The sequence below is a fragment of the Ptychodera flava genome, chromosome 16 (assembly GCF_041260155.1).
Source record: "Ptychodera flava strain L36383 chromosome 16, AS_Pfla_20210202, whole genome shotgun sequence".
NCBI classification, from domain to species: Eukaryota; Metazoa; Hemichordata; class Enteropneusta; family Ptychoderidae; genus Ptychodera; species Ptychodera flava.
Window position 1 is genome coordinate 26558446 of NC_091943.1, and position 27578 is coordinate 26586023.

The 27578-nt window shown below is 37.3% G+C and overlaps 1 protein-coding gene across 2 annotated transcripts; it reads left to right on the plus strand.

Annotated features, from left to right (window-relative positions):
• Positions 1 to 271: 271 nt before the first annotated feature.
• On the plus strand, positions 272 to 26968 carry LOC139114434 (FK506-binding protein 15-like). 2 transcript variants are annotated; one of them, XM_070676173.1, is made up of 31 exons: positions 272 to 462; positions 2433 to 2536; positions 3253 to 3310; positions 3552 to 3621; positions 4019 to 4093; positions 4715 to 4813; positions 5322 to 5474; positions 6562 to 6630; positions 7270 to 7413; positions 7749 to 7849; positions 8295 to 8346; positions 8743 to 8859; positions 9913 to 10135; positions 10851 to 10939; positions 12125 to 12361; positions 12927 to 13126; positions 13560 to 13662; positions 14212 to 14383; positions 14997 to 15133; positions 15715 to 15798; positions 16547 to 16573; positions 18178 to 18249; positions 19182 to 19334; positions 19597 to 19689; positions 20154 to 20324; positions 20780 to 20887; positions 21062 to 21209; positions 22835 to 23290; positions 23467 to 23761; positions 23842 to 23980; positions 24435 to 26968. In XM_070676173.1, exons 1-31 carry the CDS (start codon positions 410 to 412, stop codon positions 24507 to 24509), a joined length of 4077 nt encoding a protein of 1358 aa, XP_070532274.1. In that variant the 5' UTR covers positions 272 to 409; the 3' UTR covers positions 24510 to 26968. The 2 variants fall into 2 exon arrangements, with proteins under 2 accessions (XP_070532274.1, XP_070532275.1); XM_070676174.1 differs by lacking the exon at positions 16547 to 16573 and having other exon boundaries at positions 283 to 462.
• The last annotated feature ends 610 nt before the right edge of the window (positions 26969 to 27578 follow it).

Consider the following 27578-nt stretch of genomic DNA (forward strand, 5'->3'; position numbering starts at 1 on the left):
AATGACGTGCGCAAGGGGACGGGAGATGATACTATCAGCATCGACAACTAGTTTGGGGTGAATTTTATCGTAACCAACAGCTTTACGGGGATCTATATTTTCTATTTCATATTGAAAGCATTAGTAATGTCAGACCGTCGATAAAATATTATATCAATAAATATATATAATTGCTTCGGTTTGGCAGAAAGCAAATAGGCGATTACCATGTCCTTAGGGAGTTTCAAACTTTATTTCAACGAAGTTAGAGGGTCTTGGGAAATCCCTTGCCAAGTGCATGCCGGGAATCCGCCATTTTACTTGTGAGGTCACATGAGGGGAGGCGGCGTACTGCAGCTGAACTGGAGTCAGTTCTCTGTATTCTTTGCAGAAGTGGAAATAACACAGCAAAGGGCAGTTAATATTTAAGATGTTCTTCGGAGGAGATGACGATGACTCCGATTTTCTCTCACCCGAGGGAAGGTAAAACCTTTATCTTTACTTGGCCTTTTTGCTAACATTTCGCGAAACTAAGAATGATGACACGATCACAGGACTCGCCTAGTTAGTCCGTTGATCGACATGACTGACAAATTTCAGGAACTACCACCAATATTCAAAGGAAGTTGGTGCAATGAAAGGTCACTGTGAGTATGAAACTTAAGCGCACCAACAAACCAGTCTCTCCGAAGAATAAGTGTGCACTGTAAACGAACCGTGTTGTAAACATTGCGAATTCGTTATTATTGTCGGTGTCATGATCAATATCGTAATATAAACGCACCATTGGCATTGTACTGTATAGCCATTACTCACTCAATCGTACACGCTTTCAAAAGCAGTCCCGCCCCTTCCATATCGGGCCTTGCGCTCTGATCTGATTGCAGGCATTGCCATTGAAGATCCTCATTAGATGAATATACAACTTTGGTACCAATCACCCCTTCAGGCTGTACGGCGATTTTCGGTCATCACAAGAGCTATGTTCGGAGGTGTTCTTAATATACACACAATTTGCTACTCATGTTCTAGCTTTTCATTCGAAAATTCCTTCGTTTGTGTACATGTGTCCTGACTAGGAGGGTGTCCACACTTACAGAAGTCAGTGTACATATAAAGCACCACAAAGCCTTCCCAAACCAAGGAACCGCTTCACTGAGTCAGTCCATGAATACATTTGATGTCCATGAACCCATTCTTAAACTTAACCCTTTCACCACCATTGTTCAGCCCAAATCCATTGTTATCAATGGTGACTGCGGACCTGTTCCCAGGGCATTGGGGTCGAACAGGGCATCGTTTCATGAACTGGTCATAAAGCTGTCAGTTCCCACTCCCTGAATCCTCTACGAGTAACTATCTAGGCCTGCATACACAATGCGGCTTCACTTTCATGTTTTAGATGGAAGTGATGCCAATATACACAGACAGAGATGATGATTTGGATTTAACATTGTAATCAGGCGCTATTCTCTATATGAATATATAAAGCCCCTACTATTAGTGTTATTGTCATTGACCCTAAAAATTCTTCCATCCACAGTCCGGTTGTGGAGGGACTATGTTCCATCAAAATGAAACTGATGGACACAGATGATTTGGTGATAAAAGAACAGAACAGCTGATTATGCACAAGTGAAATTTTATAGCTTGTGTGTTTCACTTTTAATCATCTACTTTCTGAAGTATATTGGAATATTAAGTCATCTTCTTGTTAAGATGGTTTGGAGATACAGACATAATGTTGTTCTCAGCAAATTGATTCAAATGGTATTTTGACAAAAATTTCATGAAGTGTACATCTTAATAGTTCCGTAAAGATCAAATAGTATTGACCTCAAAAATTTTGATAACTCTGATCAAAATTATGTGAAAGTAAGAGCAAATCAAGATGTACCAGTGGTCCAAGACTACAACAAACAAACCATTGCACAATATTTTTAACATCTTCGGCTATGCTACAAGACCGTGTTCACAAATCCGGCACCACATTGAATTACAGTGTACCCTGTGTGCCTGAAGGTTCCAGCAAAATCGTAGATGTGATCACATTATCATTGGTGTATTTTTTTTAATTTATTTTTTTTAATTTTTTTTATTTATTTTTTTTTTGTGAATGGGCCAACTTGGTAATGGAATACTCCGTCTAATTTTCACGCTGGCCTGATACATACTACAAGTGTACTAAGTACAAGACGTTGTGATCCAAAGTCACAATGTTTAAAAGCAAAGCAATTCTAAGTACCAGTGTTAGTTCTACCAAATGATTTTCATTGCAATTTCACCATTTTAAAGCTTATTAGTTTACCTGTCCTTTTGGTTCATCTTCTTTCCTTTTCTTTATCTAAATCATTTTGAGATTTTTCGATGTGATATGTTGCAATGTTATTGCAGTACAATGTAGCAGTATGCTCACTTCTTTATGTCTCTTTCCTTTCTCTATGTTATACAAGTTCAAAACTTGGTTCCATATTTGGAATGGACCATGCCAGTAGCCAGGGTGGAAATGAGTCTTTGACGTACACAGCTCCCAAACAACCCAGAAAACAAGCAAAAGGTAAGTCGAATTTACTCAAAAACTGGACAAAAATAATATTTGTGTGTGATACATCAATAGTTACTAATATAACACATCTTCAGCCATAAATCCTGTTACAGTATTCCCAGACGTGTTACTCTTCTGATTTTGGATTGATCAGAAAATCAATAGATGAAAGTTCACATTCTGATCTTCATGCTTTGATTCTTAAAAAAGTTAGAAGCGCAAATACCATGAGAGTTTTCATGAATCAAAATAAGTTCCACAGTCTACGCTAAAACATATTAGGAGTCACACATTTTTGATGTGCCAAAGTAGCCTTTGATTTTGCTGCATTTATGTTTTCTACCATGGGAGTTCTTGAAATAAAGTTGCCCATAATGCATTGCCAGCAACTCAGACTTCATCACGAATTTGGACTTGTTTACACAGCTGAAATGCACAGTATTGAAATTTCAATGCAATAAATCTCGAATATGCAGTTTTTAGTTTTCTTGGAAAATATGGATTAAATTTGTGTGTACATAGAACAATAAGTCTACCACACTGAGGAGTATATGATATTCTTCTTGGCTTCTTTGAGGGCACAGCGGTGAACTGGTATATACATGCTGAATTTACTCATTTTTAAAATTTTTATTTATTTATTCATTCATTTATTTATTTATTATTTGTTTGTTTGTTTTTTATTTGTTTGTTTGTTTTTTTATTTATTTGTTTGTTTGTTTATTTAGGAGATCAGGGTGGAGCACCCCAGGTCATTTTAGCATTAGCTGTCCAGGCATATAAATAGTAAGTATGGCAAAGTTATGAAGTTATTACTCATAAACCTTCAGATCATAGAACTCTGTTTCATAAATTTGGCGTAAACAAGTGTTTCAATGAGATAACAATGGAAAAGTGTTCATTAAAATTTTACAAAGAATCAAGATTTAAAATATCTTCTTCGTGAATTACAAATATTTTCTTGGCTTGTGCAATTTCAAATTTTCTCCTCTCACAATTTTGCAACCTTTTTTATACAACAACACAGTGTGAATGGGCAATACAACAAACAGGGAAAGCTTGGAGCAGCGTTGCTAGGAAACCAACAGACAAATGAGGTAATTAATATTAACAACATCTCCACCTTACCTTTGACAAGTTTGCAAGGTTATGGACCAATGAATATTCTCCACTGATAGTGATTTACTTTCATGTGATTTGATACTAAAACTGCTTGTTATCAAACTTTTGCATATATGAATGCATTCTTTTTAGAAATTGGCCATTAAATGACTGAGTGAGTGCTACTAAAAAGAAACACACATTGTGTCTGTAAAAACTCTGTGATCAGTTGTTCCATGCAGGTGTAACCAACGATGAACTAAGAAGACATCAAGGTTAAATAAAATTGTGTGATAACAGGAATAAAAGAAACAAACTTTTCTGTGTGGTTCATTATCTAATGCCAATGTCTGACTCTTATTTGCACTGTTTTATTTCCTTTTTGTCCCACAGTATCGAATATTACTCTACGTAGGTAAACAGCAACAGGTAGCCTCAGCTAAGATAACTGCCTCTTTTAGTTTTGTGGTAAGTTTTTATTTAAAGATAGTATGCGCCTCAAAAGTGAAAGATTTCAACTAATGCTTAAACTTTCCTTAATGAAACTTTCAACCGTTCTCTTAAACCAAATCAAGAATAAAAATTAGGGAACATCATACAAAGTTTTGTACATGTACCAGAAAAATAAATTGCCCAAGATTTTGATACAGATATATGAAATTCAAAATGGCTGCCATCCCCTGTGTTAACTCTGCAGAGAAAAACAATTTTTGATTTTCCAAATATTAAGACAGCTAAAATTTTCCTAATTCCAAGAGCTTTAAAATGAGCCCCCAAAAGTTGCAGTTCAGAAAAGAATTGAACAAATTTTAGAGTCGGAATATCTGTCCTGGAGGCGTATTCTACCTCAATCTTTGCCTCTTTCCTAAGAAGTAAACCTTTGTAGATTGTGTCTTTTGTTGGAATTACTCAAATTGCTGATAGTATGTCAAGAAAAATATCTAAAAGCCCTACTGGTTGTAAAAAAGTCTCTTGTAGGCTTTTGACACCAGATATACAAATTGTAAATTGCCTGTAAACATGGTCATTTTCTATTCAATTTGCTTGATGATTGATAGTGCATTTAACATGCATCTATTTCCCTTTCAGATTCAATCAAATAAGTACGCCACATTTTATGATGATCAGAGGCAGAGCTGGTCCGTGATGTTTGATACGGACCAAAACGTCATAGATTTCTCAAAACAGGTAATTTCTGTTGTGCTGACTTGTGTGTTGTTTGTAAATATGAAAATATTAATGATATGTGTTCAGTATTGAAATGTTCAAAATTCTGTGCTCAGTATTTAAATTTGTATCATGTGATCATTGAAAGCATTTTCCTATGTTTTTATTCACTTCTTTCCACATCCATGACTGTGAATCAGAGTATGAAATGTTTAGTCTTGGAGGGGATTTTGCAATTTTCAGATTTCTCACAACAGGTCCCTCTCCCCTATATCTTTAACGGTTTAGGGGAATTTTTCAGGACAGATAAAAAGTGTGTAAAGTAATTTTGTGTGCACATATGTTAATGATGGACAACTTCCTCAAAACAGAGCAAGAACAAAAAAATGCAAAATGTTTAAGTTTTTGAATCTGCTTACCCTTTCTAACATTTTATTGTGTTCAGATGAAAAAAATCATGGGATATCCCATTCTAGTTCAATATCATAAAGTAATATTCTTTTGTCATGTATAATGTATAACTACACAGGTTGCATTGGCCAAAATCAATTCTGCTGGTGGTACCACAACTGGTGTTGTGCAGCAAGACTTGGTTTTAGGTGATAGTCAGGGTCTGGAGTCGGGAGACTCTGTTGAAGTCAAGTACACCGGATGGCTGTACACCAACAATACATTTGGAAAGGTGAGATGAAATGAAGAAACAATCAACTGTTTTAGATTTCAAAAGCGTCCATTTCAGAAAGACTGTGAGTAAAGTATTGATACATGAAGTGTACTCCTGGTCTACAGTTTCTTGATCCAGTATTTCCTGTATGGCCCATTACCGTAAACTCAGAAATTTGTATGCATTTCTGAACTTTGATACTAGACAGTTCCTAACCCCTCACATACATGTACTTGTACGGTGCCTTGAAATTTTTTAATGAGAATTTTATCAGAAACCTTTACTTCCCAGTGTTGCATACAATACATTTACTTGTGGTTCAATGCAAAAGTTTGTGAAACAACAAATCAACCAATTTTGAAAATGTTTGAAAACGTCCAATATATTTAACTTCCCAGTATTTTATACTGTACTTCTCGTTCAGATATGAATTCTAGTGTTGTTTCAAGTCCACAACTATTTTGAGAACCTCCAAGTTCTTAAGATTTCAACCGTAATACCCAAAAGGTCATGTGAATTCTGCATGTCAGCATGACAGTGAAGTAAATGAATACCTTCATGCACATTAGATACTCTACTGTATTCTAAATGACATTGATCAAATCAACCATTGATGATGGTGCTGATACCCGCATCCTGCCTATCAGTAGTTCTTTACATTTCATGAAAGGACAGCAGTGACGTTTTTGCCTATTCACATGTTAAGCATATATTTAAAAGGCCAGTAGTGCGAACTTCTGATTATTTTTTCACTATTTTTATTTTTAATGTTAATCGTAATTTCTTGTTCTACTGTGCAAAGCATGTTGATATACACAGTATTCAGCTTGTCAACTCAGCCTGTACATATGTGGATTGCATTGTCATCATTGACAGTAAATGTAAGCAATAACACAGCATTTTACACATATAGGCGCTATGTTGACAATCTAAATACATATAGTGGGTAATACAACATTCTTTTGGGAGTAGAATAAGAACTGCAGTTGACATATAAAATAAAAATAATGAAAAGATCTTCAAAAAATAGCATTACTGGCACTTTAACGTATTTGCTTTTCTGAGTATGTGAAGTGAAGAGGTGATTCTGTTTTTCTACGTCTAGGTCTTTGACAGCAACGTGAACTCAGACAAAGCTTTCAGATGTAAATTAGGCAAAGGCAAGGTCATCAAGGTAAGAAATACTCCCATGTGGAATGAATAAAGACCTCACCTAACCTTGAACTTTCCATCAGTCTGTGCTCGCCTGAAGTCCATTGTTCCTTGAGTGCAGTCATTCAATTCAGTTCAATTCAATTCACTTGACTGTGTCCTACTTCCATGATGAGATGAACTATGGAAGGTTTACTATGTCACAGCCAGATGTCAGAACTATTTGATGTTTTATCACAAATGGCATTCATGTAGGTTTTCATCGGAAAAGTGGTATCCCCAGCGGGCTCTCCATTCACTCTTACAAGTCATTGTTTTACATTTAATTTTAAATCTATTGAAACAAATGTGTTTCCATTGGATCTGAGTTGGATCTGCCCCCATATGCAGGTTAATAAAGCAAATTGAGAATTAATGATACTTTCTTTTAGTAGTATTCTGGTATTCCAGCCCTTCAAGTCTTCGTCGTCGTCTTTAAGGATGCTATCTTTCTGTGTGTGTGTGGCCTGTTGAATATTCCCATCTATAGAATCACTTACACCACCATTGAATGAGCCATTATCTCCTTCTACCTCAGAGTCCCCTGTTTGACTGTGTCAGGGCTATTCCACTGCGTAATAGGGGTTTTCAGGTTGAGTAACATTTGCATCTCTCCAAACAGGGCTGGGATGAAGGTATACTTGGAATGAAGAAAGGAGGTCGAAGGTTAATCATTGTTCCGCCCTCGATGGCGTATGGAAGTAAAGGCATTGGAGATAGGGTACCTCCAAATTCCACTTTGATATTTGACATTGAAATAAAAAAGGTGAGTTTTTTCAAATCAAATCATAGTCATACCCTCACTGTCAAAAACCCAGTATTTTACTGTTTACGTAGAAACTCTACCAATGAGATTGTATCAATTGGATTGACTGTGTTGCTCAATCACCAATCCCCCAAAAAAGGTACTTTGTGTGCACAGATGCTTTACAAGTGTCAGTGAAATCAAACACCAATCTGCAAAGCAAAGACTTATTTCTATTCTCAGAGTAGTCAATTGAACTGTCTTTGGAATACGTCTTTTGACTATCTTAAGACACCGAGTTCTATACTGAATTAAAAAAAACTCCAAATGACATTTGTTTCTCTTCTGTTTTCCAGGTGAAGTTTTCCAAGGAGAGAGAAGAAAAGAGTTCATCGTCTTCTTCATCGGTGGCCGGAACTCCAACACCGGAAGAGTCTTCCAAAACAGATTCTTCCAGGTGAGTTGAATGTTGTAGCTTACGATAAGAGAGGAGTTTCAAGATTGAATGGATGAAAGATATTCTTGCATGAATCTTTACATGTACAATAGCCGCAGTACTTTTTTTAATGTCACAAGCAAAAAGATCTGATATTTTTTTCCTATCTTTAATCAAGAAACAATAATGTTTCCATATGTAAAATCGAAATATCTTCATATAATCATGCTATAATCGGATTTGTTAAAGTTGATTTTTACCTAAAGCCCAAGAAATATCAGTACACATACATGTTACCAAGGAAACTAAAAAATTAAGTGAAGAAATTATGGTCATCATTTTACACACTGACCATCTGTGTGATTGTACTTTTATTTCAAAAGACAAGAATCCATGTTTGATACATATAAAGCAAGTTTCATTGTCAGTCATCTCTATGATGTGATCATCTGTTTTCTCATTTCAGTGAATCAGGTGTGCGGTCAAGAACCCAATCTCTGAATGAACAGATAACAACGGTGAGTGGAAGTCCCTGCGAGTTACTGGTCAGTCATTTTCAACCCTTTCTCCCCTTTTTCTCAGCGTATGGATTCCGCCACAGAAGTCAAAAGCCATAGGGTGAATCCAAATGGTGGGAGTGAAAGCACTAGAATAGAAGTATATTCTGTTTAATGCCATGAGCCCCCAGATACATCTGCCCTGTCATCATTAGGTTATGCGGGTTGTATACTGATTATTTGGGGTGAAAAGGTGATTTAAAAAAACTGAAAAAGTTGTTGAATAAATCAGAGAAATGACCATGAAAGTCTAGTTTTGCTGTATCTTCATTTGTGTCCCATTCCACACAATATATAATTTTCAACAGCAGTACAGAATTACAAGGGGGTAACAGTCTATCATTTTATCATGCATAGAACCCCAGTGAGACCAAAGCCAAGTTGATATCACGGATGGCCAAGATGGGTCAGCCAATGTTACCAATGATGGGAGCCACCGCTGCACAACCTGACAGCACAGACTCTGAAGCTGAGGTGAGTCTACAAACCTTGTTAGTGACCCTGGTAAACGATCCCTGATTTTTGTGAAATGCAATGTTTTAATCTAAAACGGTATCTGTTTTGCAAATGTTTCACTGTGGAGGTATGGTATGCTACTTGTATGTGGCAAAAAGTGTGACTGTGAAACTTGAGTGTAGTTTTTGAAACCCAAGTACTGCAGTATGGTAGATTTGCTTCATTTTGATTACCAGTATACAAATACATATGTTTGGATTCCCTTGATCTAGACAGTATTGAATGTTCTGTTCATAATATAGAATTCTTTAGATCTTGGCCCATTGCCAGTTTTCATGTGCTAGTACAGTAATGAGAAACCAGTTAAACACTTCCATATTGACACAAAATTATTGTTTTCCAAACTGTCATAGTGAACGCTGGCTAGAAGTTTTGGTATTGAATTTACATTCTTCTTTCCAAATTTTCTATTTGTTGAGTACATGTATTCTGTTTAACCCTCAATTTGAAGATGAAGGCAAGAAAAAGAATATTGTGGAAATTCCAAACTATGGCACTCAATTAAGTTAGAATGCGCTTTGTGGACAGATATTTGGACTGTCAAACTTTTACAATACGTTTTTGATCTCCAACTTGTGGAGGTCATTTTCAGGCTCTTTGAGTAAGGAAAGTTTTCACCATCGTAATTTTTTCGAAATTCGAAATTTGTATTTTCCCCCATAGAGCTAACATAGGGATGGCAGCCATTTTTTTATTTTAAAATTTGGTAAATGTCAGGTAATTTGTTTCTCTACAATACATGTAACACCAGATTTTAATTCTCAATTTAGAGAGAATGGTTTGAGCAAAAGTTTAAGTCTTTCACTTTCAAGGTGCATGCTATCTTAAGCTATCAAGCAATACAAAAGAATTCCAAATTAATTTGCAGGAAAAGTTTTTTTATCAATAGAAGTTGATCTGTTAAGTGTTGGCTGCTCTAACATGCTGTCCTCAAACTTCAACGACGTCATCCAGCAAAAATTACATTCTTTCTAATACTCACTTTCACATTTTCCACCCTTCAATTTTCAGGATGCACACGCTGCTGCATCAGGTGCCCATGGGGCAACAGGTCCACATCCCGTTATTCCTCCCAAACCAGAACAGCAAGCACAGCATCAGCAGCAGCAGCAGCAGCCAGCAGTGCAACAACCGCAGCCAGCTCAACCAACGTTACAGCCTCAGCCCCAACCGCAGTTACAATCAGCATCGCCCTACGGTCAGCCATTTGTCCAGCCACAGCCAATGGCTCAAGGTATTTCACCGTTACCCACACTGTGTCAACCAACTTTCAGTGGTGTTTCTTCATTTTACAGCTTTTTTAAATGAGTTGTACAAAGACAAGCAAACTAGCAAATAATTTGCTTTGAATTTATATAAACAAATAGACAACTCTTACACATACACTTTTCGCAAATTCTAAGCAACAAAATGCTTACCGGTATATTGCTGTCTCTACAGCATAATTTAAATTTCATGCCTGTAGGGTGTCAGAGTTCCATCATTAATATACAAAACTAAATGTTGGACTGAAAATTTCGATGAAACTTTGGAAATTAATCATACAGTCATTGTGAAAATGGTACTGTAATAGCACTAACGTTCTGAATGAAACTATAAAAGTAATATGCCAAAGCATATGAACACAAGCAGTGGTAATAAAGACTGTTGTTGAAATTCGTCAGAATTCTATTGGCAACAGTAAAATGCCGCACATGCATTGCTATGGTTTATTTAGGTGACAAACCTACACTCACTATCAGCAATATTTTCCTAGGTACCTGGCCAGTACGACAATACTCAAATCGGACTGTTGTAAAATTTTGAAAGAATTGAATTTTGTGCAATTTCATTCTGAACTTGAATAGAGAGCAATTGTCACCCTGGTTTGCCCTTGTTTTCGTTTCAATACACCACCTGCCTTTTACAATGATCCCCAAACCTGTTATGTTATCAACTTGTTTTTACAGCACCTGTCCCACAGCAGCAACTTGCCTTGTACCATTCACAGCCACAAATGCAACCACCACAGATGCAGCAGCCACAGGCTCCCTTTCCTGTGAGTATCTTAAAATGTCATTTGGTGCTTGCATTGTTGTTATACAGGTTTCCACAGAAGAAAAACAAAACATGCAATATTTCACCAGCTGTAGATCTGGGAGAGTTCAGTCTTCAGTGGAAGCTAGTATAATGCAAGCAAATTTGATCAATTTAATCGGAATTCACATATCCATACAACCGATTTTATGTCTCCAACATCAATTGATTAAATCAGTGAAAAGTCATGTTCTTCTAGCATTGTTATTATTATTATAGTGTTTATTTTGGACTCATTGTCTGTATAACAGTCAAAATAATCTGGTAACAATTATACAATTTGGTTAACTTATTGTAATCAGCTTATCATAAATTATTTTTTTATTTTTATGTTGTGGAAGATTTTACGGATAGTAAACCAAGTGATACCACTTAAGAAAACTGGACCAAACCTCCAGTATGAAAGAATGATGTGTTTTTCCTAGGGGGTTCCAGAACATTATGAAATAATTTGACCCCCTAAGATTATGTTGATTTGTCAGTCATTCAGTTTGGGCGAAGTCTTCTTTAGCCCAGCCTGAAGTTCAATGATGTAGGATCATTCATTTTGTCTGTGTGATAATAGTTTGTCCTTGTGAAAGATTTGCATCCATAGCGAAGGAAGTTGAGAGTGGAGGACAGGGCTTTCTTCAATGAGATAAACTTAGAAATGAAAAATGTTTTATCATGTGAAATTGTCCGTGTCATTTTGTGTACAGAAAGAAAATGTAAAGTAGCATGCACCTTGAAATTGAAACTTTAACTTTGGATCAAGCTTTCTGTAAAGAAATTTTGAACCATTTCATTTTGTAATCGAGAATAAAAATCAGGGGTCATCGTACAATGTTTGGTGCAACAGAAACAAATTACCTTACATTTACCAGTATTTGAAATTTAAAATGGATGCCATCCTTGTGTTAACTATATGGAAAAAAGTAAAATTTTTTATTTTACAAATATAAGCCAAGAAAAACTTTGTTTAATCGATGAGCTTCAAAATGAGCCCCCACAAGTGGTAGACCAAACAAACAATGTAAAAGTTTGAGAGTCTAAATATCTGTCCCTGAGGGGCATTCTACCTTACAGATAACATGATTACAACATATCATATGAGTGTGTGAGAGAAACAAACTCCCATTTTAACACTATCATTCACTTCTAATGACAGCAATACACAGGAACTACCACTTCAACTCAGATGTACGGACAGCCTCCAATGCAACAGCCAATTCCCCCAGTCTCACAATACGGTGCAATATACCCCCAGCCCCAGCCGCCACCCCAGCAGACCTCGGTCAGCGACATCACCACGCCGGTGCTACTCTCAGAAACCAGGCAACAGCAGACCGAGATTCGACTGGCCATTGGCAAAGTTACAGATAAGATCGAGTCTCTCTCAGCCAAGGTAAGAAGTTGTTTAAATGTTATATACACTTATAGGAAAAATTTAATCGTTCAGCCATCAAATATTGATATTCAAAATACATTGCTTACAAGCACATATGTATTTATATGTAAAAGTAAATGTAAGTTCCTATTTGACTACTCTAGGGTGCTTCTGAGTACAACATTCCAATTATGGAACTGTCCTACAGGACAGTCACATAACTTTTCAATCAGAATCGTATATGCCTGGCTTTTAGGAATTATCCCAAAATTCTGTAGGAGTGCTACAAGATGTTTATTTAATACCATTTGTACTTTGCACTGCACCAAAGGATTGTCTGACACATATACCTGCCTCAGTCTTTCTCCCCGTTTCCAAATGTACAATTCCGAACACTCTGTATGAAACAATGGGAGTGGATCACAATTGGGGTGTGAAAGCCAAAGGGTTGACATTTGGTAGATTCTTCCAGTGTTTGTGCTGTATGTTGTATGCAGTGAACACTGTCAGGTAATTCGTTGTTGAGCCAGAAATTTCAAGCAGTCAATGCATTAAACACCGTATTCATAACACTTATTTTCAGATTGATCACATGCATGTACAAGGCAGTCAAAGCTTGGCCATTCCCGGTGGCGACACCAAGATGGAATCCAGCGTCGTCATACAGAACATCCAGAGGATAGTTCAGGAAAATGAACGACTCCGAAAAGAGAGCTTTGAGAAGAGTTCCAGGATTGAAGTTCAGAATGAAAAGATTTCTGAATTGCTGCAGAGAAACCAACAGTTAGTAAAAATTGTTTTGTTGAAATTGATTTGCATATTATTTTGTGCCTTCATATTATATATATATATTTGTTTGTACCACGTCTGAGATTCTTCAGCAAGGGTGGGAATGAACCTTGACCTACTTTCTGTAGATACACAAGTCTGCTTATCAGCTCACACATTTATGTTCATGTACAAGCAAGCCCATATTACACTCGAAACTCAAGTTTGTTTAATACATGGAGAAATGAACTATACTCACTTTTTACCCATGTATTTATTATGCAATGATAAGAAAGTGCGTGAAGTAGTTTTCAACTTCTCATTGATGAAGTTCAAGTCCAAGTCTACAGCTCTGAAGTGCATAGCTGTAAAATATGTGACTGATATCAAATTTTACTCATCATTACACACACTCACATTGCATACCTATTGGTGCATTTGCTGCCAGGTTTGTTGAACAGAGCAACGTGATGCTGGAACAGAGAAATGATTCGTTCAAGTACACCACAGCGCAGTCTCAAGCCAGGGTGTTAGAACTGGAACAGGAAAAGGTAAGTCTATCGGCCATACTGTGTCTAGTTTTCTGGGTTGCTTTGGTTGGTTGCTCATTTGTTTTCTTTGATGTGTTTGTGGATCAGCTGGTTGTTACTGAAGTGCAATGCAATGTCAAAAAGAAAGTATATACCGGGTAGTTATCTCATGAAACAGCTAGCTTGTACATTATAGTGTTCTAGATTTGTGTAGATTTTTGCTATGTACTAAATTTCTTTTATCCTACTGAAAATCACTGAACGTGGAACTGTCGTTCATAATATCAGTAATATAAATGATGTATTGTGAATATGTTCATGCTAGATTGCTGTGAGTTGGTACGTACAGGATTGCAAACTGCGCAATATCATTGTAGACTTCTCACAAATTCTTAATTATGAACTTGAAGGGCCTCATCAAATGATGTCCATTTCTTGTTTCACATGAGATTTGACATCACAACATGAAAATACACAAAAAATTGCCAAGAAACTAGCACTGAATGTGAGAACGAATAAATTCATGACTATTTACCCAAATTCAATGTTGTGTCGTTTTCTGCCCTGCAGGTCAATCTAACCACTGAACTGAGTGCTGCAACTTCCAGGATCAGTACTATGCAGCTAGAACTAGCCAATTACAAACAGAAAGAGAGTGAACTCAAGCTTCAGTTACAGAATACCATGGCAACCTCACAGGCAAACTCGGAAGAAATACACACATTAAAGAGCACCAAGTTTGGTGAGTTTCACGCTGTCCGCTTGCAAGGATTAAAATCGCTCAGTTGTCGATGAATTTGCATATAGGTAGTATGCACTTTGAAATCAAAAGGCTTAAACTTTCTTTGCTCAGACCATCCTCAGTTAAACTTTCAACCATTGTCTTTTAAAGAAAATTTTTTTTATTTTTTTATTTTTTTTTTTTTTTGGGGGGGGGGGGGGGGGGGGCGTCACTGTGCAAATTTTGGTACTTTGGAAACAAAGAACTTTAGATTTATAAATATTTGAAATTCAGAATGGCAGTCATCCCTGAGTTAAGTCTCTGGGAAAAATTAGATTTGGGATTTTTACTAAAAGGAGATGGTGAACACTTTATTTACTCCATAAACTTCAAAATTAGCCCCCACAAGTGGTAGACCAAAAAAATACGATGAAATTTTTAGAGTCGCAATATGGAACATCAGTAGCACCGTACAATACTGGCATTATACCATTACAAGGCCTCCACTTTTGAGAAACGTACTACCTAAGTACTTCAAATTTATTGAAGTGTAAAACTTTTTTTTTAACATTTCAAATACCCGAATCTTTGAAAACTACACCATGGTACAGCTATTGTTTCGTTGTTCTTGCAGAGTGTGAAACCAAAATAGAAAAATTGAGCAATTCTCTGAAAGAGGAGAAACTTGAAGTCAAGAAATATAAAAGCAGACTTGAAAATATGGAAGAAGAATTTACAGATGTAAAAGCAGAAAAGGACTCTCTAGAAAAGGTGAGAAATTACATTTGATTGTTGTCTTATGGTGGTTAGTCCTTGGGCAAAAAGTATGAAGTCTTAAGTATGGTTTGCTTGCATTGCAATCATTTTCTTCAGGACCAGTGACCAGTGTGTTTAAAAATTTCATGGCTTTTTTACAATTTCAAGGTGCTTAAAACTTGTGTACTTTTACTGTCTGCACAAACACAGAGGGAAATTTGTTTATTTCTGTCAGATGGAAATCACTAAAAAGAGTTTTGGCATGAAAATACTTTTTGTTTTCCAATTTATGGTTTTTTGTTTTCATGTCATAAAGTAGTATCGAGTTTTGAATTAAACAAATTTTTATCATGAATGCCAAAATTGAGGTTTTCTACCCTAAATATATACCCCCTCATCCTTCGAGTAAATTATTGCTACCCTACTAAACTTAAAATTCTCTGCTTTTTGAAAATATATAGTATGAGGGGGTTTTTATGTCATCTTTTGTAAGAGATATTCCTTAGAAAAAATGTGTGTTGATTAAGTGTAACACCACCTTAACTGCTGAAACAGATGTAGGCTGTATCATCTATTTCTGTTTGATCTCTCCACAGAGCCTAGCAGACAGGAAGAAAAAAGCTCTTGCTGAGAAGAAGAAAGCTGAGGAGGAAATGGAGGAATTGAAAAAATCTTTTGAGGTGTGTGATTGGCTCATTTTGAATTACACTGGGGTCTGTGTCCAAATTTGATTGGCTCTCCAAATATTTTCAATGCAAGTCATCAGTTTATTCATACAAGACCACTTCTGACTTCTGACGGTACAAATAACTGTGATTCAGTTGCATGTCAACATGATCAAATTTGTGATTGTAGGAAGTAGTTACCAGATGCAGTATTCAGTGTGGGATTATTTACTAACAAAACATTCCTGAGTAATGTGCAGTCGGTTGAGTAATCATGTGCTTTGTGTTACTGAAGTACACATACATTTTTTGCATGGAAGAAGTGAAAGCTGAGGTCTATCTTTCTTCTCAAAAGTTACTGCTTAACAATGGTAGAAAAAACAGACTACTTTGTCATTATCATGTCCATTACAGGAATACATATCACTGCAAACAAACATAGAGTGAGCGAGCAAACACATGAGAGAGAGAGAGAGAGAGAGAGAGAGAGAGAGAGAGAGAGAGAGAGAGAGAGAGAGAGAGAGAGAGAGAGAGAGAGAGAGAGAGAGAGAGAGAGAGAGAGAGAGAGAGAGAGACTGCAAATGAAAATGAATTTCAGATTTAGCATGGCCTAACTTGGGATTCCTTTCATATCTTTCGTCACTCTTTTCATTTCTTTGTAACTGCAGAAATGTACGCACCAACATTTAAAGCTGAGCTAACTGTGGCTATTTCTTTTCAATGTTTCATTTCATTTTTTTTCTTTTCACTTTTGTGCGCCCAGTCTGCCCCTGACATTGGCAAATCTCAGGTACCACCATCATATTTTTTTCCATTCTCTCCCTCTTCACTTCAATCTGTAATCACTGTGCGTTTTTGTGAGTGTTTTTAAACCACGCTCCTACAACACATAGAGTATACAATGTAGGTGTTAGATCCCTTGCATGCACGGCCCAGCTCAACTTGTCACAGAATCCAAAACCTTGTCAATTCTTCACAACTGAAATCAATCAACCAGCTCCAAATAGCACAGTTTGTTTTGGTTTGTTGCACTTAGTCTGGTAAAACGATGTTAATATAAAAATTCTTACACCCAAAAGAGACAATTATGGCAACGTATATGCTCTTTACACTGGTTTGTTGATTGCAGATGAAAGATGTAGTGTACTGAAAACATGCAGTTTTTTTATGGTCCTTATATGTGAGCACAGGAAATTTGAGTTGTGGTGGAAAAAAGTTCAGTAATGTTTTCAATCTTATCCTGCTGATGATACTAAAAGCAGGAAGACTGTTTCATGAAATTTTTACTTTTTGCAAACATCATACTGACCTCGTACTACCTTTTTCGTGGATTATGTTTTTGTCGTACTTGTGTTGTTTTGTCTGCATGTTTTGCAAACTACCCACAGCTTCTACTGTCTTCACTACAGGGGCAGGCTGGAAGTGCTAAGCGTTGCTTTTCAGTGTTGCATCACAGCCAAATAGAGCATGCATATGTCGTGTTGTCACTACATACAGAAACTGTAACACATGCCAGGCGTGAAAGAGGTCAAAGGTCAGGAGTCTGTCTGCTCCACGTAGTGCACGCTAATATCATAAAAGCGTTAATTTTCAAAGGGGGTTTAATTTCACCATTTTGTTACCGTAGGCATTTTCACATAAATTTGAATTCACTCATTTGCCATTAAAACAATTGAATGTCCTGTTAATGTACATTTCACTGAGATGAAATTTCTCAGCAAAAATAGCAAAATGAAATCCCACAGAATAGTTAAATGGCCAGTAAATGCTAACTTTTGGCGATTTTTTTCATTATTTTTATTTTGTTTGTCAATTGCAAAGTCTGAATTTACTCTCAAAAGAATGTTGAAACACCCACTATTTAGCTTGTCAACTTAGCGTCTATATGTTTAAAATGCACTGTTGCTGTTTATATTTGAATTCTAGTCCGGACCAGAATTCATTTGTCAACAATAACAATACAGTCTGTATATGTACAGGCTGAGTTGACAAGCTGAATACTGTGTACATCAAAATGCTTTGGGGAGTAGAAAAAGAAATTATGGTCTACATTGAACACAAAAAGAGTGAAAAAAAATAATCAAAATAAAAGTTAGCATTACTAGCCCTTTAATGTCCTTATGGTATTTTTCAATCAGTCATAATATGTCTGTGCACTCACATAACATTGGAACCATGATGGAAATGTTGCAATGCAATGTAGACAGCAGACTCCTGATCGATCGCATCCACAACTCTACACACAACTTACTGCATTAAATTTACACATACATCTAGTTTGGCTGCTGGGTTTCAGGTTTGTTCAATTTTAACACAGAGAAACTCTAGAACTGTTATGTGCTCACACTTCTTTCCAAGTTCATTGTCTTTCATTTGAAAATATTTCCTTTCCAGGAAGAAATTGAAAGTTTGAAATCCAAACTACGGTATCAGAAAACATCTACGGATGCTGCTGCAGCTGAACAGGTGAGAAATGAAGATAACAAGGCTTGTTTCTCTCTCACATTTTGCCGAAGGTCGCTGAGGCAGCCCAGATTTCAGCTAATTCAGTGCTATTTATGCAATAAATGCACACTGATACTATGAGAAAATGTAATGTATACATGTTGCCTGTACATTCCCGTTAAAACTTTTATGCCCGTGTGTTTATATAAAGATACCAGTACTCAATACTGTACTGTGAGGAGGTTAACTACCTGAGCAAATTTTCCTGAGAACAAAATTGTTTTTTACCTTCGCAAATCAAAGTCTTTACCACAAAGTTCATATTCAAAGTGTTTTAAGGTAGTTTGCGCATCGAAAAATAGACTGAAATTTTTGCTCAAACTTTCCTCTAGCAAACTTTCAACCATTCTCAAAATCAAGAATAAAAATCAGTTATCACTGTGGAAAGTTTGGTACCGGAGAAACAAAATATTCCGTGTTTACCGATATTTGACAATCAAAATGGCTGCCATCCCTGTGTAATGGAGAAAATAAAATTCCTGACTTTCACAAAACTAAGCCGGTAAAACTTTATTTACTCCATAAGCTTTAAAAGGAGAACCCACAAGTGGTAGGCCAAAAGAATATAATAAAAGTTTCAGTGTCCGAATATCTGTCCCAGAGGCGCATTCTACCTTAATGGAGAAACTGTGTGCACAACACTCACATATTCCTGCAAGAGTAATCCTTAAGCCATTCTAACACAGAAAAAATATGATGCAAGACCACCAGTCTCCAAAGTAAAGCATGTTATCAGCAACAAAAAACAAATCTCAAATATTTTGATTGACCTAAGAAAGCTGAAGATCTGATGATGTTCTCAAACATAAATATTTACACCTCAAAGAGGCTGCTACATGTATATTTGCTTCAGGTTCACTTGAAACAAAGGCATAACATTTCTATGTCAACAGGTGGCGCTACTAGAGAAAGAGCTGGAAAACCAGTGGAAGGAGAAGTGTGATAGACTTGTCACACAGACCAATGAAAAACATCAACGAGCTTATGATGAGTTGTCAGAGGAGAAAGAAGAGGTTGCTAGGAAACTGGCTGCAGTAGAAGAAAAGGTAGATGGATTTCCTAGGTCCACATCAGTGCATCATGAATTTTTCAATTATACTCAGAACACTCATTTGGTATCTTCAAAGAGATAGATGTGAAAGGCTTAGTTGATTACTGTTTATCAGGTTCAGTTTTTCATCCAAGATAGCAGATAGGAGCAAGCACAGACATATATACAAATCACCTTGTAGACTCTTTTGTTTTTTATATTGAAGGTTTGAAGCATTGTAATCATTGTGTGTATTTTCATGTATTTGTAATTCCTAGTTTGCCGTTTTGAAATCATCGCACGGAGAAGGAGGGAAACAGATTGAACAGTTGAGAGATGAACTTGAAGAGGCCAGAGAGTGGAAAGACAAGGTGAGCACTGAGATATTGTAATTCTTCAACAGTTGATAAATACAACCGTGATAAACTGGCATCAGTACAGTAACCCCTCCACCATGCAAGTCTAGTTTCTCATGTATAATGACTACATTTTTCCTTTTGCATATACCATACAATCTTATGTATTGCATGTGTATACAATACACACGAATAGCATTTTGTCCATAGTATAGTACGATATCTTTTTTCACATATGTACCTGTATGCCATATGCCAAGTGTTATTTATGTGCATATAAGATTTGTTGCCTGAATTTTGTATACTATCACTGCTTACCTAAATCCTTTTATTTTAATATTTCATGATTGTGTGGAACTCCAGTGATTCTTGAAGGCTTACATACTGCTCAGCATTTGCTGAGTGATCAGATTTCTTCTCAATCACGTTTCCTGATCTATTTTTTTTTCTCTTTCTCCCAATTTTTCACTGCTTCCCAGTTTGAAAGCTTACAAAGGAGCAGCGGGAGCTTGAAGGACCGGTATGAAAGCCGAATAAAGCAGCTGTCGGAAAGTCTATCAGAGGCCAATGCAGCCGCTGCATCTGCAACCTCAGCCAGCGCAAGCAGTGGTGGGGGTGGTGAATATTCAAAGGAAGAGCTGATAGTGGAGGTATGAACTTGTGATCACGATTGCCAGTAACCTCTGACCTATGACACCAATTCAGTGTTTTGTCTTTCTCATCCTGGCCTCATTTCTACCCATGCATTTTGCTTCTCGCTTTTTTGTCCAGCCAACGAACCATTCTCTTCATAAAATTGACCTCTCATCTTCAACAGGTCAGTATATGTACCTGTAGTTGTTTTGTTCACATGGTGTCTATATGCGTTTCATGTCTTCCACTTGTCAGATAACTCATGCCCTCTGTAGTTCAGATTAGACGTTTCCCTATCGTGCCGTTGACACAAAAAGCATAATGTATTGCACATGTGTAAACACAGGAACCATCAAGATCTTTTCTCAGACAGTCCCCCTGCAAAATACCAGTTAGTACCAGTGCAAGCTCATAGTTTTAAACATCTACTTTTGTAAGCATGTAACTCGTCAAACATTTCGTCATTTCACAGGTCAAGAAAATCATGAACAACGTGTACTACTCACTCCGGAGTGAGTTTGAAGCGGATCACAGTTACACTGGCACAGAAATCCTTGCAACAATGATGAATACAATCAAGGTACGTAGTCAACATACTGGCCTATAACCTTTAACCTATGACCACTCCATCAATGCCACCAAAATTGGTTCCCTTGCTGACATACTGTGAAAGTGAGAATCTTGGAAGTTTACCAGTGTTGTCATATTATTAAAAAGGATTTTCAACAGATATGACTTGATCGTTGTCACTCAGGCTGTAACTCTGAAATTGATGGAGGGAGGAGGAAAGAAAGAAAGTGAGGATGAGGAGGAAGAGGAAGAGGAGAGTGAGGAATCTGAGATGGAAGAGGAAAGTGAAGAAGAAGAAGAAGAAGAAGCAGCGGAAGGAGATGTGAAGATTGGTAAGTGTCAACAAACAAGTGGGTCTTTCATGTATTAGTAAATGCTGTATCAATGACAAACTGTAGTCTTTGGTGTCCAGCAAGGACGACTTCATACTTCACATACTCATTTACAGTACACGCTATGGACTTATTTCTTTGAATTCTTGCTTTCTCTAGCATCATGAGCTGAAATTTTATCATGGAGGTCTCTTTTAAGTTAACTTTTCATGCATTAAAGTTTCAACTAAAAGGACCATGGGTGCTCTCTATGTCTAGATACTCAACGTTTCATTCATAGGTTAACCCTTTGAACCGGGCTCGGACATAAATGTCCGATGACGTCATAGAGTACCAGGGGGTCAGGGTGCAAAGCGTCAATCGTTAAATCAATACAAAACGTTGTCTGGCAGCTTGGACTGAAGTGCAAGAGATTTGGTTGATTGCACAAACCATGTAGTTAGGAAGAGAAGGAGCCTGCACGTCTATTGTCTCCTTTGAGGGAGATGAAACATGCCGCTTGTTTGCTAAGCAAACAATAACGCATCTGCCCGGGTAATCCTATAAATGGATTATGCCGCTTCGGATACGTACGATGTTCTTCGGGAATAGTTGGATAGAAAGTACGCATGCGCTAATACAAGTACGCGTCTCCCGCGAACAATCATGTGATGACTGAAGTAGGCGATCTGATCGACGATTTTTCTTAACTTTAAACTTTTAAGTATTCTGAATTTGAAGGAAATGACACGAAACACTGGAAACAAATTATCAAGAGTGGCCAGTTCGACTACGGACACAGCTAGTTTGACCTTTTGTTAATGCATGGTTCGACGGCACGGAGAAAATTATGTACTGGTAACAATATCCTATCGTCAATACGACATGAATGTATTAGTATCTACAAAGTTGCAATGTTTAATAAACGATAAATAAGATGCGGACCATAGCGACTTACTATCAGCATGGACGTAATTCAGACTCCCGATGCTACATTATGCTAATCATGGCTCCATGTGCTAATCACTGAACCCGGTCGGTAAAGTGACTGAAATTCCGACTTCAATTACAGAAACGCAACCCGTCGCAACGTCAACCTGATATGACTATCTACAACCCAAGGTTACGTTCTTTTAAAACAATGTCGACGTTTTTTGCGGAAATTTGCGGAAACCCCCGAAAAGAGTATAAGTAGTGTGACTTGTAAATAAGCTGTAGAGACGAACAAATGTTTCCGTACGCAATTTTTATGCGTCCGGCTGATCTAAATCTGGTCCTCCGACGAGTTACATAACCTCTTGTGTTCAAAAGCATCAACTGCGCATGTGCTATCACAGTATATTTAGTCTACACATTCGATTCAAATCCACGATAAAAAATATTTCGAACTCATTAAATTTGACAGTTATGTGACTAGGCGGCCTTGCAGGACCGGCTAAAGCGAGGATAAGAAAGGAGATAACAGGATTATCTAGGCATTGTACAATGGTGGTTAATCCATTTATTTTCTGGTGCAGCCTCCTTCTCTTCCTACCTCCATGCACAAACCATGTTGTTTTGTCAAATAACCATGCTTCACATAACTCCCCTTTCATCCCTTCCTGTTCAAAACATGGGGTTGATGTTCAATTATATTCCCTCTTCAGAGGAAGCTTTACATGTTGGAAATCCACCGGACAGTGGCCCACCATCAGCTCCTCCCCCACCACCCCCAGTTGAAGAAGTTGAAGAGTCGAGACCAGAGTCAGAAAGTACCTCCCAGGATGTTCCCAAAGACGAGCAAAAGGAAGAACCCGAGGATGTGGAAGCGGAAGGAGAACAACAGAAAGATGAAGCCGCCGTCGCCAAGGAGACGAGCACAGAAGTTGATGCTGCAGTTGCTGTGGTAACAGTGAGTGCAGAGGCAGATGCTGGTATAGCCGTGGATGCTCAAGCAGAAGCTGATGCCGGTGTTGCCTTGGATACAGAAGTAGAAGCTGATGCAGGGGTAGCCATGGATACCAAGGCAGAAGCGGATGCAGGACCAACTGAATCTGATCACATGGAGGAATCACCTGAACCAGAGGAAGATAACAAAGAAGAGCTCTCCTCAAATGAAAATGGTAAATTTAAGTGAAAAGTTAGTCTGATTTAGAACCATTAATTTACATTTTGCAAAAAGATTTAGAAAAGTAATAATGTACTCCCCTTTGTGTTCGTCTCCAAAATCATGCTTTAACCTGACTATCATTTCTGTGACATTTGACCTCATGACACTTGTCCTTCCCCCGATTCACAGACTTGCCAGCAGAGGGCGCTGAATCACAAAGTGAGCAACAGGAACCGGAGCGAAAAGAGGAGAAGTCGGAGGATCTGAATTCCCAGGAGGAGAACAACGCTCAGCTCCCGGAGTCTGAACAGATCAGCCCTGACTTACCACCAGTGCAAGACGATAACGATGATGATGATGATGATGATGTGAAACAAGATGCAGCTGATGATACAGAGGATAAAAGAGCTGAGGAAACGGATGAAAGTTCAGTTCAAGATCCACTCACAGAAGCTGCAAAGAGTAAAGAAACCGATAACAAAAGGTGAGTATCATATCTACACGAACACATACATGGTAGGAATTTATTTTAATCGTCTGATCATCTCTCATGTCATCTTGCAGTGATGACTTATTTGGTGATGCAGACAACACAGTAGAGGACACGTTTGGTCCAGAGTTCACCAAGAAAGAGGAGGAGGAAGCTACTGACGACAAAACAAAGGTGAAGAAAGACAAAAACGATGAATCAAGCGATGAAGACGTAAGTGTCTAAGTAAAAGTATAATGTTATGATTTCATGTACCAACATTTGAAAAATGCTCATGCATGTAATTTGGTTATCACATCTTGCATTTTACATGATAACTGAAAATACGGATAGTCCATATTCTTCAGTCAAGGGCTGTCACTAGTTTGTCACAGAACTTTGGTAAAAGAAAGATTTCAGAAAACTTAAAACGACATATTACGTATGATACATTTTTGTTTTCTCTGATACGAGTTCATGAATTTTGAAATCACGTCAAGGATTTGTTGCCTTTTCCCAAAATGTGCACACATACCATGTACATCAGTGAATTTTGAGTCCTGCATGATAAATTCACAACAATTATTTATTTTCTTTCCATAAATTTCAAAACTCTGTCATTAATCAACTAAAAAATTCTGGTCCAATCAGTCCTGAAATAATCACTCTTTTTATTCTTTTCTTTTAGGTCACCAAACCAAGACCTCCACCACCTTTATTCCCAGATGATGATGACGAAGATGATTTGGATTGGCTAAACTGAAGGTCAAAGGTCATGTGGATAATCCACCAATCAGGATGAACTGATGATTACAGTTGGTAACACAAAGACTTGCAGGCTTGTTATCACCAAATAACAATTATTCGGAATACTGGTAGTTAAATTGGAGGTCAAAGGTCAGAGTTGATGCCTTTAATGGTGCAACAGAATTTTCTTCTGTGTATGACATGAAAGATTTCTCATGGGATGTGTAATGAAACATTTGAAAAGAATGTTTTAATTAACTTATACTTTTTCTTTTGCTTATTACAAAGAATCTAGTAACACAATTAGTAGCTCCAGCAGGGATATTGATGTAAAATTTTAATTTCATACAGAATATGTAAAACGGCTCATAGACTTTTGTCAGAGACATAGGGTCTGGTATCTGAAAACACTAACTTTCTGGATGATAATGCAGTGAAATCTTTTTGTCCTCGATGACATTTCCAGTTGTAATTGCTTCTATTCCTAAACATTGTTTAACCAACAGTTAAACTGAAGAAAGGTGATTGTGCCATCTTCAGTGGATGTACACCGTGTCATATATATTGTAGAGGGCAGAGGGACTCAGAAAGAGAAAGAGACAGCAGCTTTTAACTTGTTCAAGGACAGCTATTCTTTTAAAATGGAGTGACAGTCTCGTAGGCTTTAGAACAAAAGGAGATGCAAGACAATCTTATGTTTATCAGAGTTGTATGATTCATTTACCTGGACGGAATCAGGTTCATGTTCTGCATCAGAGATGCATCCGCTGATGGAGTTGGGAAGATTCACACACACCATTGGTGTGTTCGTTGATTGTTTGATTAGAAATTAATGAAATATGTATAAAGAACTCAAGTCAGTTGCTGATACCAAGTGTGTGTCGTGAATCTGTTTGCTACCCACTACCCATAACCAAAGACAGCCAGACCATATGAAGTCCTACAGTATTATTGTGTAAATTATCAGCTTTGAACTTGACCAGTATGCACCTTCCTCTGCTCAAAAGCATCAACCCTCTAAACCATCTACCCGTATCCCACCTATTTTCTTGGCCATACATTACACTACCGTACATCGTGAAGTATCACAGATACACTGATACAGCTCCTAAATGATAGTGTCCAACAATACTTAATTTTTTTTTGTGAGGACTTGAATTTTACACATAGAAGCTACTAATTTGCTTTGCATCCTTTCAACTCTTACTTCAGGATTTCACATCAAGGGCAAATCAAACCCCCTCTGTATATTACTGCAGCTGCTAAAGCCTGAAAAATTGCTTCTCCCTCTGATGAAAAAGTCTGTCTATCACAATAGCTTTTGATATACGGGATGCATTCATATTTGTGTGGTAGCTGGGCGTGAATGTCTATCAGGCGATGATATGCATTAATCGGGACGCTTTCTTTCAGATTAAGTCGGGCATTCAGCGTTCTATTTACTGAAAGCCCTGTTTTGCTATGACAATATACAGCTTGTTCTAGGCTTTTAGATTGTAATTTACAGCTTTGTTAAATTTCAATGAGAAAAACTCAGAATTTTAGTGAAACTGACCAAACTGCAGACAGAGCAGATCGCCATCAAATTTCGTCATCTTCCAAATAAAAGGAACTCATTTCTCGGAATCATTGACAAAAAGTTTTCTTGCGTCCTTGTTTATGTTTGCTTTTAAATGGATAATTTTCATCAGTTAGTGTTCTGAGTCTTCATATATGCCACTTGTTGCGGTATTCAGATTTGTCCTTCCTTGTTGAATGTGTTTATCTTTGTCAGCTGGTCAGTTCCAGTTGTAGAGTACCCTGCTCCCTTTTTGTTGCCAGTTGATGTCTTCCTGTTGTGAATGTACAGAACTGCAGCCATTATTCTATAAATCCCAAGATTTATACCGGGTTTTTCTCAGAAACTTTGCTTTGTTAGAGCGTTACACATATGACGCGACATTAATTTACCTTTTTCAATGTGAAGTGTTTGTCGTATGCTTTGGATGTATTCTTGTTTTTCAAGTCTGATTTTAAACCTGTGTTGGTGTTGGAAAAATGAAGCCCTAGAAGATAGATGCCTGCATCGCAGAATCCAAGCTTCATGGACAAAGGATTTCATTCAAAATGTTCCCACCAGATGGACTTTGAGGAAAAATTCATGATGTCATTCTCTCAAGCATAGTTTTGATTGTAACCTTTGACCTTTTGATATCCATATTTGGGCGTGGTTTTGATACCATAAAATGCCAAAGCAAAATCATGTCATAGGTCATAGTTCATCTCTCCCTTTTTTATTACCAGAGAACTTACATGAGCATACATGTATGTATGTAATAGTGTTCATATTTGGGTTATGTAAACTTTCAGTCTCCAGACATCAGATTAGGAAGAATTTTTAAATTGAAAAGTACATTTCAGGTGTCATTGAAATGCTGCTGTCAATAACAAAATAGGGAATCATGAGAGATATTAAAAATGTATCAAAACAAACAATGATGAGTGGCGTCATTTTATCAGGTTGTGGAGCAGCCATGTGTTCAGGTAGCTTGGTTGATGTGATGCAAAATTCAGTGACATCTTGGGTATGTCAATAGCAACTTGTCATTCCACTCCCCACAGCATGTTGAAACACCCACTATTTAGGCTTGGTGAGACGGTGTATATATAGGTGTGAAAAAAAGCAGTGTTACTGGAGTTCTAGAATTCACTTGTCAACAATAGCAGTGCAGTCTACACATACACAAGCTGAGTTGACAAGCTTAATACTACTGTGTGTCAGAGTACGTTTTGAGGAGTAGAACAAGAAACAGCAGTTGACGTTAAAAATGAAAATAACCCCCAAAAAGTCATCAAAAGTTACAGCTGCTGGCCCTTCTAATGAGTATTGTCAATTCTATATTTTAGTAGATTGTTGTTCCTTTGAAAATATTGGCTGATTCTACATTTCCTGACTATGATACATTTTCAAAACTGGATAATGGAGAATGTATTTAAAAAGACTGTAGCTGTTAACTTCTGATGATTTTCTTTACTATTGTTGTTTTGCATGTCAACTAGTTTCTGATTCAATTCCCCAAAGCATGTTGAGATCCGCCGTATTCAA

Excerpts from the sequence above, each read along its gene's own strand:
- LOC139114434 (XM_070676173.1), top strand. The coding sequence starts at position 410 with ATGTTCTTCGGAGGAGATGACGATGACTCCGATTTTCTCTCACCCGAG. Across the intron at positions 5,475-6,561 it reads CCAACAATACATTTGGAAAG|GTCTTTGACAGCAACGTGAA; the intron begins GTGAGATGAAAT and ends TTCTACGTCTAG. Across the intron at positions 15,799-16,546 it reads AATTGAAAAAATCTTTTGAG|TCTGCCCCTGACATTGGCAA; the intron begins GTGTGTGATTGG and ends TTGTGCGCCCAG.